The sequence below is a fragment of the Tachysurus fulvidraco genome, chromosome 8 (genome assembly GCF_022655615.1).
Source record: "Tachysurus fulvidraco isolate hzauxx_2018 chromosome 8, HZAU_PFXX_2.0, whole genome shotgun sequence".
NCBI classification, from domain to species: domain Eukaryota; kingdom Metazoa; phylum Chordata; class Actinopteri; order Siluriformes; family Bagridae; genus Tachysurus; species Tachysurus fulvidraco.
Genome location: NC_062525.1, coordinates 24452114 through 24468339, shown reverse-complemented (window position 1 = coordinate 24468339; position 16226 = coordinate 24452114). Strand labels below are relative to the sequence as shown.

The following is a 16226-nucleotide window of genomic DNA, read 5'->3' as shown; positions in this document are numbered from 1 at the left end:
ATTTAGCTTGCTTATTTTAAGCCCAGGATAAGAACATAACAGCATCTCCACATTAAATCTGATTATCAAATGAATGTATTTTTATCCTCTTGTCAAGTTCAACATGTCAGTGTTGACTTTTAGAACATTTAGAAGAAGATAAAAAGAGAAAGAAGGAAAGAAATGGCTTCTCAGGCTTAATAACAGATATTTACAGCAGTTTATTTGTCTTTTCCTTTCAGATACACACTGTAAAGGTTATAGGACTTACAAAAAAAGACCATGCAAATATAAGTGCCATGCTTGTAATATGCTTGTCTTATACAATGAAAAATGAATAAATATATAAATAAACGACAAAAAAAAATCTATCACATTGTCATCTTAGGTCACTTACTGTAGTGTAAACGATTACTGTATGTTAAACGCATGAAAGTGGGGGGAGAAAGGGTTAATAAGTACTAGCTAATGTCATATCAATAGAATATGAAAAATGAGGTTTTGTTGTTAATCCACGAGTGATGAAAGTTTGATTTTTTTTTAAAGGTTACACAGTGCTCATATGTAAATCCTACAATACGTCATGTTTTTTTTTTTTGTACAAAAGAAATCACAGCATAGAAAGTCTATATATACAACAGGGAGTGACGTCGTGTCCTATGAAACCATCCCGATTTGTCTTGCATACTTTCTGTGAAACAGGCTACATATATCGTTTAGTAAGAAATGAAGAGAAGCGAAAAACTGTGTGACTGCATTATTGCATTTTTTTATGGACCGAATTTATGACACTGTCGTTTTAAATGATTACAAAGAGGGGATTTTATGATAATTGGGTCCAAGCAAAAAAGAAAAAAATATTATTATTATTATTATTATTAATATTATTATTATTATTATTATTATTATTATTATTATTATTATTAATAATAATAATAATAATAATAATAATAATAATAATAATGCAAAATGTAAAACATCATACAGAGACATGTTAAAGGAAAAAAAAATTAACATGTAAAACAAAAATATTTGAAATATTTTTCAATTTTATATGAATAAATAAGCTGCCATCTTTTTTGCCTCTGCTCCAGAGGATCCTCGTTTATTTTTCACATCAAAAATGTTAAGCTTTGCCGACGTGGCCGTATCATTCTGCACACTAAAAGTGCATCGTGTTTTCTCCTTCTCCAAACATCTGTATTGTGATTGAGATTCAGGATAAACGTTAGGTTTGAATTAGTATCGTTATTAATTAGAGTGTTAGAGAGGAATAAGGTGTTAGAACCATTTAGTTAAAACTGTGAGCTACAGGAACAGATGTTTGGTCTTCCGGTCAGTAGTCTGACACACGTGTAGCTGAAGTTCACGCATCAAGATTTCACGTTAACTGCAAAACACAACATTCAAGAGTAGTTAAAGGTGGGGTCTCCGATGTTTGAAAGCCAATGTTAACATTTGAAATCACCAAAACAACACACCCCTAACCCAAACCGGTCCCACCCCTGTATCGATAGCTCCGCCCACACGTACATACGTAACCCAGGCGACTAATAGAAAGAAACGTGTCTTTATCATAGCTGAAGGGAAGAACAATACGATTGTAGATAAACAAACAAGCAAAAATGCCACACAAGCATAATCATGTAAAGGACAAAGGCATATATTAGTTCTGTGTAACAAAGCAAAACCAACGTTACAAACCTATCGAGAAGGAAAAAAGCGCCTCGGCGTCTTAAGTAAAGTCGGCCACATATTCACAGGTCGGAGTTTCCCGAGTCGATAACTCCTGAGCTAAACGCTGTTACTACACAAAACGCGGTTGTAGCTGCCTCTCTACATTACTACGATAGAAAAGAGGTGTTATTTGTGTAGTAACAGCGTTTAGCTCAGGAGTTATTGACTCGGGAAACTCCAACCTGTGAATATGTGGCCAACTTCCTGCTCCTTCAGTTCTCTCCAGCGCTGGAAAGCTGATCCTATATTAACACGTCCTACTTCTTGTCCTTATCGTAAGTCTTTCTTCTCTTTCTTTCTTTGTTTTTATCCTCCCTGTCGATGTTAAAACCGCTTTCTGCTAATGTCACACACATGCACTGAACACTCTCTCCGCCCATATTGACAAACCCCGCCCCTTTCTGCTCATTGGTTACACGATTGTTTTTATTTTCGTTTATTATTCGGCCCTCAGTTTTCTGAAGCATTTCTCAAAAATCGGAGACCCCGCCTTTAATGGGTTAATTAACATAATTGTATAATTGTTTTGAAGGAAAAAAACACAACATCGTCTTTGGGAAGAAGCACTTGATAATTTTTCAGAGATCAGTGGCGATACAAACGGTCCATAAACATGAACATATTAGAGAGAGCAGTGACTTACTTGATAAATTGACAGCACATGCCACTATGATGATAACTCCGCCCACAACCGACACGACGGAAAGGAGCTTAGCTACCCGGCCCAGCCGTATGGCTCCATCGATGTTCCCCTGTTCCAAGCTGTTGCGAGACTAGACGCAAATACACAACAGTGACGATTATGTCAATGACATGTTCTTTCTATAGCACATTAAGCTAATATATATAATCGCTAATATTTATGAGCAAGACTGAGGTTACGGTGACAAGGAAGAACTCCCTGAGATGATATGAGGAAGAAACCTTGAGAGGAACCAGACCAAGAAGTGAACCTCATCCTCATGTCCTTTCTACAACAGTTTGCCAGATGTATGAAGCTTAAGCAGTAAAATACTATTTTATTTCACTCGATAATCAATCGATCTCACGTAGACAGATTTTTAGACTGATGACAGAAGGTCTGGACTCCATAGCAGCTTCTGTCAGTTAAGGACCACCCTTGACGTCTGGCTGACATGTGAAGCAACCAATTATGGCACATTTTGTTCAGCATCATGTTCAGGGAAGTGAAAGTGAAACGTCTTTGTCTGATCATTTAATAAAACAGTCCTACGGCGTGAACTTGAAGTAAATCCAGCGTTTAGTCGACGACGTGAACACGACGGCATCCTTCTTCCATGACGGCTTTTGTTTCCAGGTGGAAAAATAGTGCCACGTAAACGTCTTCTAGAAATCCAGTAGAATCCAACCAATCAGAAGATGACCTCAAAACTCCTGAAGTGTTTTTCAATTTTGTGTGCGCATGATATAATTTTGGTATAGGGATTTGACCGTTCAGCCACAAGAGCATTAGTAAGGTCATGATGTTTGGTGAGAAGATCTGGTGTTCGGTCGTCTGTCCAATTCATCCCAGAAGTTCTTCCAACCTTGGTGTGAACCGTGACTTCATGGACCTCAGGTCGCTTACACACAAGCAATATCAAGCTGCAGCAGCTACGGAAATCTTAGCTCCAGTGAATGCAAAGACAATTTGTACAATTATAGTATAAATTCGGCTAAACAATACTGATCTGATTATGTGTACCGTAAACCTCCCAAAACACCGAAACAAACCAAACATATTCCTAAATCTTTGCTCACCATGACTGAGTAGACAAATCCCACAATGTTAATTGGCCAAACCGGGCAGAAGCAGGCGATAATTGCCAGGATGAGGTAATCTTTGGGTTTGGAGCGATCCAGTGGTGGGTTGGTTGCCAAGCTGGAGTGGCGGGAGATCGAGGGCCGTGGGGAGAACGCTGTGTACGCAATGGAGCTTGACCTGCTACCCTTTCGCGTGCGTCCAAAGTGAGGCTGGTGTGTATGGGGCAAGGAATGATGACGCCGAGGTGGAGAAGTGAGTCTGGGAACTGATGATTTCACTTCTGGAGGAGAGGAATAGCTTCCTTGACCTGCTAACAGAAACAAGGGATTCGATCATCAATACAGAACAAAAAGATACCGTATCGCGTCCGCATGCCATAAACGTCTTGTGGTAACTGGAAACGTTCTGATCTGCCCTACAATCTGACAGTGATAGAAACACTAACCACCAAACAACATCAGGGTCTTGTCCTGACCCATTGCTGCTCCTGACAGGACAGTTTTTTAATTAGACCGCACAGATTTAATTACGTTAAGTGTTCAGGCTCACGGTGGAAAAAAAAATACATCTTGTTTTTTACTTAAAATTACTTTATAAACGACGTCTCCGTCCTGTGGCCTTTTAAATAACGAAAAGGTCTGACTCGGCAGCCTGTCAGCTCACCACAAAGCATGCAAATATACATCGGTTACTTACAATAGATCATCAACTGTAATGAATAGCCAACTATTTATAGGATGCTACATTGACTTAACAGTTAACCGCGGTTTCCATCAGCCTTGGAATAAAGTGCTGGCTGAATAAATCACCGTTGCTTTTAGGTATACAAACTGCTTGCGTGGTCAGTCCAGTGTAATAATTTATCGCTGGTCCATTATCTACAAGCATCTGCAATGAAAAGAAGTTTATCTTTATCTCACACTATTATGCGAAGTAAAGCTCGTTGTGGTCGCGGCGGCAGGGATTTAAGGCTAATTGCAGGTTTATACGGAACCTTTGCAGACAAAAGGGTGTGAGGTAAACAGACGTCAACAAGAAAGGTCGCGCTACTACCGTTTGAAGTCTTCTGTTTGATGACTACTACGACCTCTCCAGAGTCATGGACATCTCCCTGGGTTTGCTGATGCAAAGAAAGGGGTTGCAGGCAGGGGAAGGAGTCAGATTTGCGTGTAGTGAAGGCTGCCTCGGTTGGCTGAATTGTGACAGGACCTGGGGTCTGGCTGACAGATTGCTCTCGATCCTGGGGTCCGAGCAACGAGTCTGTCAGTGTCTGGTGGTTGTCCATTTTTTAAGGAGAAAGAGGTCAGAACGTCCAAACTGATGATCGTCTGCGAGATCTAAACAGAGATATCATCGACCATCATCATCAGAGCAGATCTTTTCAGAAACGTGTCATCATCATCACCACCACTCTCTTTAACAAACAATAAAACCTGAAAAGAAATAAAACCCATAAAGATCATATACAACAAATCATATCTAATTAAACGTTTACCATAAAGAAATGAGCTGGGTTTTTTTTTTTTAAGCATCAAGAGAGAGAATTATTATAAAAATTAAAATCTGTGAAAATCTGAGCAAATTAGGGGCAAAAAGAATAAAGCCAAAGGAAGAAAAGGCAGAAGGATAAATATAACACCGTGCAAGGTTAAGAGATAAAATGATATAAAATATGATCGAGTCAACATCACAGGTAGGCTGCACCTTAGCAGGGTGCAAAACAAGACAAAGAGCCCCCTCCCCCATTCCAAATACACACACACACACTCTCTCTCTCTCTTTAAAATGCATCATCTATTCAGTCCAAATGCATTATAAGCTGTTATAAACCTACCTCATTCACATTCTCCACTTGCAGATTTCTTGTGTTTCACGTTTATCCCTAATTATTATTCCTTAAATTTTGCATCACTAAATAAAAAAACCCCTGTGGTTGTATTTCTCTGATGTGCATGCTTCTATTAAATCTGAAATTAAGAGATGCACAAAGGCAGCATCCATCCCAGAGAGGCACCAAACAGAATGGGGGGGAAACATGAGGTGGGAGGGGAGGACACTAAAGAGGCTGTGTCCCAATTCACACACCAGCTCACTGAACAGCTTATTAAAGCAGTGCCCCAACACAGCAGGAGCACTAGGAACTACAGGAGTGTGTGGTTTAGGACCAAACCAGACCCAGTGTTTATTTACTGTTTAGACTGGAGGTGAATAGATATAGCAGTGAGACTGATCTCCAGGTCACGTGGTAACTGAATATTACCTGTTAAAGATGGATTTATAATGAGAGTACAGGAGGGATCATTTAGCTTGTGTCACAATTTGGACATTGTGTACTTCTCCAGACATATTAATGAGCAGGGTAGTGTGCAGATTGGGACAAGGGCTGGAGGAAACCCCTGGAGTACATGATAGTGCAATAGGTGTTATTATACATATACATGCACACACACACACACGCACACACAATACACAGTGATCTACATGGATATATTTAACACCAACGACAACAACAAAAAAGCTGGACACAAATCATACTCAGCATCTTTTAAATACAAGCTTAGATCCAAAACAATGCAAAGGAAAGCAAGACTTGTACTTTAACGCCCCCTATGGACTCAACGGAAAATTACAGTAAACGTGCGAAATAACACGTCAGCCTTTATGGGCTATGTAGACGACAGATTGAAGGATTAAGAAGCATCCAAGTGTGTTAGTAACGCATAGGGTATTGTGCTGACAGAAATGTTTACATCCATCAATATACAATAAAACAAATGATGGAGGTCTAAAATCTCCCACAGGGTTGAGATGTGGTTCTGGTGAAAGCCATAGGACATGATTTACATTCGTTTCTTCCTTATCCAACCAACTCAGCATGCCCATCTGCCCTATGGGTCAGGGTTCTTTATGGAAAAGCACACTCGCAGTGACTTATCTCTCTGTTGGGATAAGTAGGCAGAAAACAGGCAATACCCAGGACCAAGTCGTTATAACAGTACAGAATATCTTCTTATGCATATTTACTTATCAATACTGTGGCTAATTATATTAGACAGATCATTACAGTATCTTACCCTCAGGCCGAGAGATTCGGCTATGCAGGAAATGGCGATGTTTATCCTTTTGTAGATTAAACAAGCCCAGACAAACTGGATCGTGATAAAAGTGAGACCACGAAGAACAAATAAAACCGACAAGTGCAGCGAGGCTCTGCAGCAGCTTTTATTAAGAAGCATGATCGGCACTCCGTTAAATCGCACCGTAAACGTATAGTGACAATTAAATACAAGCCTTAAATGCGACATCACAAAAAATATAAAATGCTAAAAAATAATATATGTACAGAAACTCATGATAAAAACACACAAAAAAAAAATAAAATCTTCACAATGGTGTCTCGATCTGACGCACTCGCCCCGTTCGCCCCGCACTCTTTCACTTCCCCATCGCACTTAGAATGTTGGCCTGTGGAGAAAGAAATAAAATTAGAAATTTTACAAACATGAAATACAACAGTGCACTGTTTTAGTTACCGTTTAGTGTAACCATACCTTAATAAAAGACGAAAAACGTTTCTCTGTAATGCCTTCGATTTTCTTTAAATCTTCCACCTGGTAAGAGGAAGGTTAAAAACCGAGTGAGTATCAACGATAAAAAAGCTCATCATGCTTCAAACTGATGTTAACCTGTGATCTCTAACCTGTGTGAAATCTCCATTGATTTCCCTCCAGCCCAGGATGAGTTTGGCCTTCTTGTCCCCAATGAGTTGGAGACTCTTCAGCTCTTTGAGCGAGCCCGAGTTGAGCGTCTGGAGAATCTTTTTCTTGGACTGGTTTAATAATGACGAGTCTAACCTTGACTCCCAGTTTGCGTCTTCCTCACAGGCTGGTTTCAGACCGCTGTTCTCCTTACCCTCAGAGATCTGGGGAAAGAAAATGTTGAAGAAATCCTGATTGTGCAAATCACTGATTATTAATTCTAACTGTGAATAAAATCACACAAGCCTAGGAGAGAGAGCATTGCGTCTTTAGAAATGTCATGATTCCGTTATTCAAAGTCAGGCTCTTAAATGGTGTCATGGTCTACTGTAGTAAGTCCGTCCGGCTCGATGGTGTGTTTTTAAGTGATTCGGCTGTAAATCGAAAGTAAACACTACACTGAAAACTTTAGGATTTCAGGCTTTATTCACAGGCATTTACATCTAGAGGTGTTAACCTTCTGTATAAGATCTCAATTTTTAGCTGCGAAAAAATTCCTCTCGTTTTATTTGATAATCCTTTTCGGTGTTTTGCCAATTCAGAATTTCTGTGTTCTAATGTTCCGTGACACAGCAACGGTCGTGTTCAGAGCGATTCGTTAAACCATCGTTGTGAGCGTTTTTCTACAAATTAAAGGTGGGGTCTCGGATATTTGAGAAATGCTTCTGAAAACTGCGTTAGGCCACCAAACGAAACAAAAATCAAAACAAACCTGTAGCCAATGAACAGAAAGGGGCGGGTCTAGTCAACGTGGGCGGAGTGTGTTCAGTGCGCATATTCACAGTTTGGAGTTTCCCCGAGTCAATAACTCCTGAGCTAAACGCTGTTACTACACAAAACGCGGTTGTAGCTGCCTCTCTACATTACTACGATAGAAAAGAGGTGTTATTTGTGTAGTAACAGCGTTTAGCTCAGGAGTTATTGACTCGGGAAACTCCAACCTGTGAATATGTGGCCAACTTCCTGCTCCTTCAGTTCTCTCCAGCGCTGGAAAGCTGATCCTATAATAACACGTCCTACTTCTTGTCCTTATCGTAAGTCTTTCTTCTCTTTCTTTCTTTGTTTTTATCCTCCATGTCAATGTTAAAACTGCTTTCTGCTAATGTCACACATGCACACTGAACACTCTCTCCGCCCATATTGACAAGCCACACCCCTTTCTGCTCATTGGCTACACGGTTGTTTTGTTTTTGTTTGTCATCCCGACTCAGTTTTCTGAAGCATTTCTCAAATATCGGAGACCGCACCTTTAAGTGTTCTGTTGCTAAGTTCTGTTCTATTGTTGAACACGTCTACTCTTACTCATGAAATTCTAGAGGACAGGTGGTTTCGTGCCAAAATGTTTTGGTCTTTGGAGCTGTTCGTTTTCCCATCCATCTTGACAATTGCCCCTGAACAAGCTGAAGAGAAGAGACCCCAAAGCATAATGCTACCACCACCACTCTTCACTGTCTGTATGATGCTCTGTATTGCTTTTGCGCCAAACGTACCTTTAAGAATTAAAGCCAAAAAGTTCAAGCTTTGTCTCGTCAGATCGAACACGACTGAATGGCATCTCATGGCGTAATTCGGAAAGGCTTGCATATTCATTTTTTTTAATAACCATAACGGCATTGGACTTGCCCCCTTACCCCACAATCCAGAATGGCTGCATTTAAAAAAAAAAATCCTGTAGGTCTTTCAGTGTTCCTGTTGACCTCTTTGGAGCCTCCCTGATACATTTCCTCGTTATTCTCACATCGACATCGGAAGGTCGTCCTCCGCTTGGTGGTTTTGAAAGGGTTCTATAGTTCATTCGGTGCCTTCGATATTCTATTCTATCGCTCTCCTAATTGGTACATTTCAGCGATAAGTCTGTTTCCTTGGCAGCACTTCACGACCCGAGGTTCTCGGCAGAACTCTATGGCTCGATTTAACGGCTGCCTTTTACGTGCTTTTAATCAGATTCACTTTAACTGATGGAACTGAACAACTTACCTCAGTCTTGTGTTTATTATTCTTGCTGATAGTTCGAGAAGTCTTGCAGACCACAGCACAATCCTGCAAGGGCTGAACGGACACTGGGCGTACAACAGGGGGAAAAAAAGGCATGTGAAGGATACGTACGAATAGCAACCTACTGCCAAAGAACTGATTTATACAGATTGTGTGTTGATCGTCTATCGTGCCATCGTGCAACATTGTCAGCACCTTCTGCAGTATCCCACAACCCACCCCAGTAGTAAAAAGTACTGTTCTACATATATACATTCCCTCTCACCCCTACCTATAGATCTTACCCTGTAATGGGGTGACAATCGCCTGTTGTTTCTTGGGTCTTGCTGAAACGGACTGTTTGCGCTGGAGGGGCAGCAGATCCGTTTTGAACAGAGATAAGCTACTTGCCGTGTCCTTTTCGTCTTTCGGTCCGTTCTGGCCTCCCGTTAGTTTGTCCAACATCTCTGCCTTCTCCTCAAGCTCCTTTTGTTTCTCCTTCAATCTCTTTATGGAAACATTGATTCAGAGGAAAGCACTTGTGTGTAATACAGAACCAGAGCTACATCAGACCGACTACAAGGCATAAAAGAATATTTAGTTTTCAGGAACCTGTATCTCTTTGCGGGACTGGGCAACAGTTTTGAGCAGTTTGAGTCTCTCTCTCTCTGGGGTGCCCAACATCATTTTCTCCAGAGCCATGAGTCTGTCCAATACTGAGGAATCCACCGGGCTGAAAGACAAGAAAGAGTGATGATAGTTTCATCCAAACCTTTTAATGCAAAGATCCTTAAGAATTGATGGACACAGAAACATGTCTTCCCCAACAATGAACCAAGAGGTACAAAGAACCTCAGATTTTTCACTATGAGGACACGTTGTTTTAAGCACCAGCTACCAAATCATGGCCTACTGCACAAGGCCAGGACCTGTTAAAAGTGCTCTCTGTGTACAGCCACATTTTTTTTTTTTTAAAACCACACATTTAACATGACAATGGTTTATCAGGGGCTTTTAACATCTGGTCACTTCCTGCATTTTCTGTGATCCGATATCTATCCAATGGTAAAAAGACCAGGTCTAAATGCCCTCCGAAACGTTTTGGAGACGGATATAAACTCGATGGTACAAACCCCTTCAGGAGGTGGTCTGGGACGCATTTCAGATGAAACTGGACAGGTGTAAATGAACATGGTTGTTCAAGTCACATACATCAGCGCTAAACTCCTCCCAAACGGAAGTACGTCACTCGCAGGTGATCTTTCACCCAGGCGTCTCGTCGGGGCTTAAAACGCGCTGCTGCCGTCAGCGAAAACGCAACAAACAGTAAACGCTGTTTTTTGTAGCATAAACGTCATAACGGGTTTTTTCGTCTTCTTTTCGATTGTGTTCTGAAAACCGCATACACCAAAGCGTGTTCTGTTTCAATTACCCCGGAAATGAGGTCAAATATATTTTGGGCAGGAGTAGGAAGATCGGATCGATATCCGATTCGCCGAGACGCGTTCATGTGGCCTGATGTAAATAGAACAGTTTTAACAAATCAGATAGCTATCGGATCAGAGACAACACACAAAGTGACCGGGTGTAAAAAGACCCTCAGATGTGCTTCTGATAAGCGTCCAAAACTAAACAATTATGGATCAAGAATTATGGAACACTCTCTTCAGGGTCATTAAAAAGTTTTTACGTGTCTGGGAACAAGCAAGCAGGTGTTTATCCTCCCATTAAAATGTTATGTTGACACTCTAATAAAACTGTTTCCTGGGATCCTAAAACATTTCTTAGTCACTGTGTTTTATTGGTAGTTAGAACAGACTAGAAGCCTTAATTTATCACATACATTACATAACAGTGAAATTCTCTCTTTGAATATCGCAGGTTGGGGTCAGATCACAGGGTCAGCCATGATACAGCACCACTGCAGCAGAGAGAGTTAAGGGCCTTTATCAAGGGCCCAACAGCTTGAACCCTGATCCTCCCATCAACAACCCAAAGCCTTAACTACTACCGAGTCCCCATTGCCCCAGTTAGTTGTTACGATATCTACATATTATTGCCAAAGGCACTTCACTGCACTCTCAGTACTGGTGATGGCCCTTAAACCCAAACTGATCTAGACAACAGACCTATGAGGTTGCGTGAGCGTTGGCGACGTCTGTTCCGCTTTCTTGTCATCCTTCGGCTTCTTATTGTGGGGTTCTCCTGATCCCCCAGCTTCTTGCTCCTCTCTGGACCTCTTTCCTGCTGCTGAAACAAATTAACCCACATCCCAACTGAATAAATGCATTCGACCAGATAAACAAACCGAACCTAGAGCTTTGAATAGCGCTCACCGTTTGTCTGGGCCATGACCGTCTCTCTGACAAACGGCTTGTTGACGATTTGCTTGGATTTGGCGGCAAAGTTGAGGGCGGTGAAGGTATCGAAATAGTACTTGTATTCCGGGGCGATGTTTGTGATCATGACTGAATGAGCTGAACCACCCAGCGAGTCCTGTAAAAGACGAGTGAGCTTGCTATCCCTGTAGGGCACGCGCCCACCAGTCCCTGTGTTTAGACAGTCCACAACCTTGCTGAGCGTGAAAAGAGATAAGTTTATGGCGCCGCTCTCTTTCAAGCGGATACCCTGGTTTCCTGTGCGCCGGTTGTCCTCGGAGCCGGCAAGATCCACGAGATATAGCTTCCCTGTCTGCTGGCGGTGAGGAGGAACACGCTGACATTTTACCACCTGGGACACAAGTGAAGAAGATGGGCGTTAGCATAACCAGAAGGACCTGGTTACCAGATTAGACATCATGTTTTCACCCTAAGGTTTCCACAGCAGGCACAAAAAAGCCAGAGGGTTTTGTTTTTTTAGGGAGAACATTGCTTTTAGCACCAGCTACCAAATCATGGTCTACTGCACAGAGACCACAACCTGTTAAGATGCTTTGAATAAAAAAGGAGCATAGAGCTATGGGGGGGAAAGCACCGGTGACGGTACCTTGATGAGAAGGATGGCGTGACTGCGGCTGGAGCGCTGGTTGAGTTTGGTAGAGGCCGTGGTGCGATTCAGACTGGCTGGAACAAAGTGGGTGTGAAAATCAGAAAAAGATGAGAGGGGAGTGTGCGTCAAGCCTGGAATGATGATGTTTTTATCCTTGTCTTCACGGATTGGAAGATCCTGAGAGCTGGGGGACAAAAGGTCCAAAACCTGCGAGCGGGAAACAAACGGCGTTCAAATCACAAATAAGTAAACCGATAGCACGAGCGCACAACGTTATATACAGTTTATACCGGCTCACACTTTTACGTTTGCAAATTTAAAAAAAAAAATCTTAGATTGTGGGAAACTAGACTGACTACAGATCACCTGAAAACTACATGGGTATAAACCAAATTATGTGGGTAAGATTTTGTGACACATGTGGTGAGAAAGATAAAGCCAAAATATAGAGTATTACCTTTTCATTGTAGATCTCTAGATATGACATGCCCACAGAGAACTCCCATTCATCCTGGTCCTTCACTTGAGTGCGCACCAGTTGGAAAACCTCACGAACGGCTCTGGGGATCACACCCGGCTGCTCCTGACTGCCCAGCATCGTGTGGGTCTTTCCTACAGGGGAGAAAGAAAAAAAAAAAAAAAAGAGAAATATTTTGCCCTTAGGCCATCCTTAAAAATATTCTGGTTCTGGTAACCTGACGACCCTATCAATTTAGGACCGACTCAATTTTTTTATTTTTTGCTTTAAGTCCGACCGACTTTCCGGTTGTAAATTTGTCTTAAAACTGACCCATTTATTTTCTTTACGCTTCAAACAACTAATACAAAAACAATAAAATAATATTAACTATATTTTAGTAAGTATTGTAAATATCTAAATTGCCTGGGCCTACATACAAACGAAGGCTATGTTCATTCTTTTAAATAAAAACCCGTGACGTCATCAATGTTTACACTATTGGTCACACTATGGCCTGTGCGTTCGCTATTTTCCCTTTTTGTGCACCTACATGAGGTAAAACCGTTGTGGTCTGTGCTGTTAAAATCTCAGTCTCAAAGCACTAATAAAACAGGGATTTGTTAGATAACTGCCAATGTCTGAATTAATGCCTACTAATTATTGCATACTAGCGCTCTGACTTCTGTGTAACAACAGATTAAATTAATACATTGTGTAAAATTGTGTAGACTAACCACTGAAGGGAAGTTACAGCTCAATGGTCACGCCGGATCACGGTGTCTGCCAAATACCCTAACGTTGCACTATAATCTATGCTGAAGTTACTCACAACCTAGAAAAATGTCCATTTCAAAACATAGTACACTCAATATCTGAAATCTGCTTTAAACAGAAAATAAAGTCTATATATATATATATGTATATATATATATATATATATATATATATATATATATATATATATATATATATATATATATATATATATATATATATATATATATATATATATATATATATATACACACACACACACACACAACTTCAGTAACAAATCCATATAATCTTACCAGCTCCGGTGGGTCCGTAAGCGAAGACGCTAGCATTCTGACCATTAAGAATGTGAGGGATAATAGACTTCACTGAAGACAAGAAGACTTCCTGTTGGGTTGTCTGCTCTCCGTGGAACACATCAAACCTACACAAAAAGTACAAGATCTTAAAGTGAACGCTAAATAAATCCTTAAACATTAAAACACAGGACGATCAGGAAAGACGGATTACGAATGTTTTCTCCTCGACCGTCTCCAGCAGGTACATTAAGAGCCAGTGGATGAGTTAAGAGAGAGAGAAAACTGATCTCAGCACCAGCTACCAAATCAGGGCCTACACACACAGACCCAGACCTGTTAAGATGCTTTAGGTACAACCCAGTCTCACGGCAGATCGTGACAGTCACGAAAATTTAATCTATTGAAAATTTAATTTTTTGAAAATTAATCGTGATTTCTCCTTCATTGCGCAATGAAGAATTCGCGGCCTGCAGAAATCAGGAGGATCAAAACGGATGGTCATGACATTGTATTGTTGAATGATCAAGAACACTTTTGTATTCACGTGTTGAAAGAAAGATGAGGACATCATTAAAAGAGAATCGGCGGTGGGTCATCAGGTAGTTTTAGCTGACGTCTTCAACACAGTAAAAGTAGATAAGGCTCATGGGTACTGTAGTATTTAGTTTACTGTCCGATTTGACACACCAAATTGATGGAAAATGTAAGTGACGTGACATACGGCTAAGTACGGTGACCCATACTCAGAATACGTTCTCTGCATTTAACCCATCACACACACAGCAGTGAACACACACCCGGAGCAGTGGGCAGCCATTTATGCTGTGGCGCCCGGGGAGTAGTTGAGGGGGGTTCGGTGCCTTGCTCAAGGGCACCTCAGTTGTGGTATTGCGGGCCCGAGACTCGAACCCACAAGCTTAGGGTTAGGAGTCAATCTCTCAAACCATTAGGCCACAACTAACCAACAGCTTCTCTCAGCACAATGATTAGTACCCTACAGAATATAAAGCAATAAAAACATGGATAAAATCTGGTTAAATGTTGAGTAATGTAGCACTTAAAGTTTAAAAATGAATAAAAAAATGAGCAATGCTTCTGAGTGGCGGAAAGAAAAATGTGCTGCAGACACGAAAGATGCTTCCTATTGAATGAAATACATTAGATCGAAAGTCGTGCTGAGTGACACGTGAAAAAAGGGAAATCCGTGTCCACGAACACGAATAAATAGATTAAATTTTATTGACTACGTGACGATCTGCAGTGAGACTGGGTTCGTCAGGTTACAACAACAAGGATGGATAGTAAGTAAAGCGTCCAAACTAACTGATACTGCAGGGTCTCAGTGGCGTTTCTCCAGTTAACCAGATCCAGAGTTTGAGGTCCAAGCCCTCGGACACAAGGTCCTTCACCTTTCTCATCTTGTTTGTCCATGTAGGGTCGCAGCCGAACCGCTACTCGAACCCGGGCGGTCCGTTTGGACCCAGCGGCGTCACTCAGGGCAACACGCTGTGCCATTTCTAACGGAGATACACAAACATGGCGGCGAATTAAACCGCATTATTACACCACAGTTAGTTAGTGAGTTAGTTAGCGACCCAAAAACAGATAGTTAACAACTAGTTAGGAAACAGTTACAATCTTCAATCATAGCAGATTAACTCATTATTAACAGAGCAAATGTAAGATAGCACGTTTCTAATCTAATGACTCCATGTCCGATACCACAGGAGTTTTACACCTCGGTTCGTCGTGTTAGCTTCAATGCTAATCGTTTATGCTAAGCTAACTGGCTGTTTCCTGCTGGACGTTTGTACGTACACACGAACTTACCGCTTGTCTCGAACAACTACGTTTCCCGACGCTTGTAAACGTTCCTGCGCGAAACCGGTTAAAATAATTAATTTGCTTAATTTAAAACATTAGAGATTTTTTTTTCTATTTTATTTAGGGAGAAGGGATTTCTATTGTGCGCGCGTGCCACCCGAGCCAAAAACTATTTTCAAATGTAATTTGCCCGCCCACTTACTGGGTAACGGACCAATCCGCTGCCGACTTACACGCACGCGCATTTCCTTCGACGGTACTATGGGGTTAATGGGCATTTAAAAATCATTTTCTTCCTTATTATTATTATTATTATTATTATTAGTCTCCATTTTCTCCATCATCATCATCATTCTTCTTCTTCTTATTATTATTATTCATTCATTCATTTCCTACCGCTTATCCGAACTTCTCGGGTCACGGAGAGCCTGTGCCTATCTCAGGCGGCATTGGGCATCGAGGCAGGATACACCCTGGACGGAGTGCCAACCCATCACAGGGCACACACACACACACACACACACACACACACACACACACACACACACACACACACACACACACACACACACACACACACACACTCATGGGCGTAAATCCCGGGGGGGACGGAGGAGACATGTCCGTCCCGTCCCCCGTCCCGTCCCCCCTTTTTTTTTTTAAATATC

General features: G+C 41.4%; 2 protein-coding genes across 6 annotated transcripts; both read right to left on the bottom strand.

Moving 5' to 3' along the window:
* Positions 1-948: 948 nt before the first annotated feature.
* Positions 949-6545, bottom strand: prrt2 (proline-rich transmembrane protein 2). 3 transcript variants are annotated; one of them, XM_027163280.2, is made up of 5 exons: positions 5316-6545; positions 4535-4914; positions 3478-3791; positions 2360-2489; positions 949-1369 (listed from the first exon to the last, which is right to left on the bottom strand). In XM_027163280.2, the coding sequence occupies exons 2-5, from the start codon at positions 4764-4766 to the stop codon at positions 1353-1355; spliced, it is 693 nt and encodes a 230-aa protein (XP_027019081.1). In that variant the 5' UTR covers positions 4767-4914; positions 5316-6545; the 3' UTR covers positions 949-1352. The 3 variants fall into 3 exon arrangements, with proteins under 3 accessions (XP_027019081.1, XP_027019082.1, XP_047673601.1); XM_027163281.2 differs by having other exon boundaries at positions 950-1369; positions 4535-4818; XM_047817645.1 differs by having other exon boundaries at positions 955-1369; positions 3478-3788; positions 4535-4818.
* A 140-nt stretch (positions 6546-6685) lies between these two features.
* kif22 (kinesin family member 22) lies at positions 6686-16015 on the bottom strand. Of its 3 annotated transcripts, none has more exons than XM_027163277.2 (13): positions 15955-16015; positions 15059-15251; positions 13732-13859; positions 12659-12813; positions 12199-12408; positions 11550-11943; positions 11343-11463; positions 9826-9946; positions 9519-9720; positions 9217-9299; positions 7182-7403; positions 7033-7092; positions 6686-6946 (listed from the first exon to the last, which is right to left on the bottom strand). In XM_027163277.2, the coding sequence occupies exons 2-13, from the start codon at positions 15247-15249 to the stop codon at positions 6917-6919; spliced, it is 1917 nt and encodes a 638-aa protein (XP_027019078.1). In that variant the 5' UTR covers positions 15250-15251; positions 15955-16015; the 3' UTR covers positions 6686-6916. The 3 variants fall into 3 exon arrangements, with proteins under 3 accessions (XP_027019078.1, XP_027019079.1, XP_027019077.1); XM_027163278.2 differs by lacking the exon at positions 15955-16015 and adding an exon at positions 15565-15744 and having other exon boundaries at positions 11343-11460; XM_027163276.2 differs by lacking the exon at positions 15955-16015 and adding an exon at positions 15565-15742.
* Between the last annotated feature and the right edge of the window lie 211 nt (positions 16016-16226).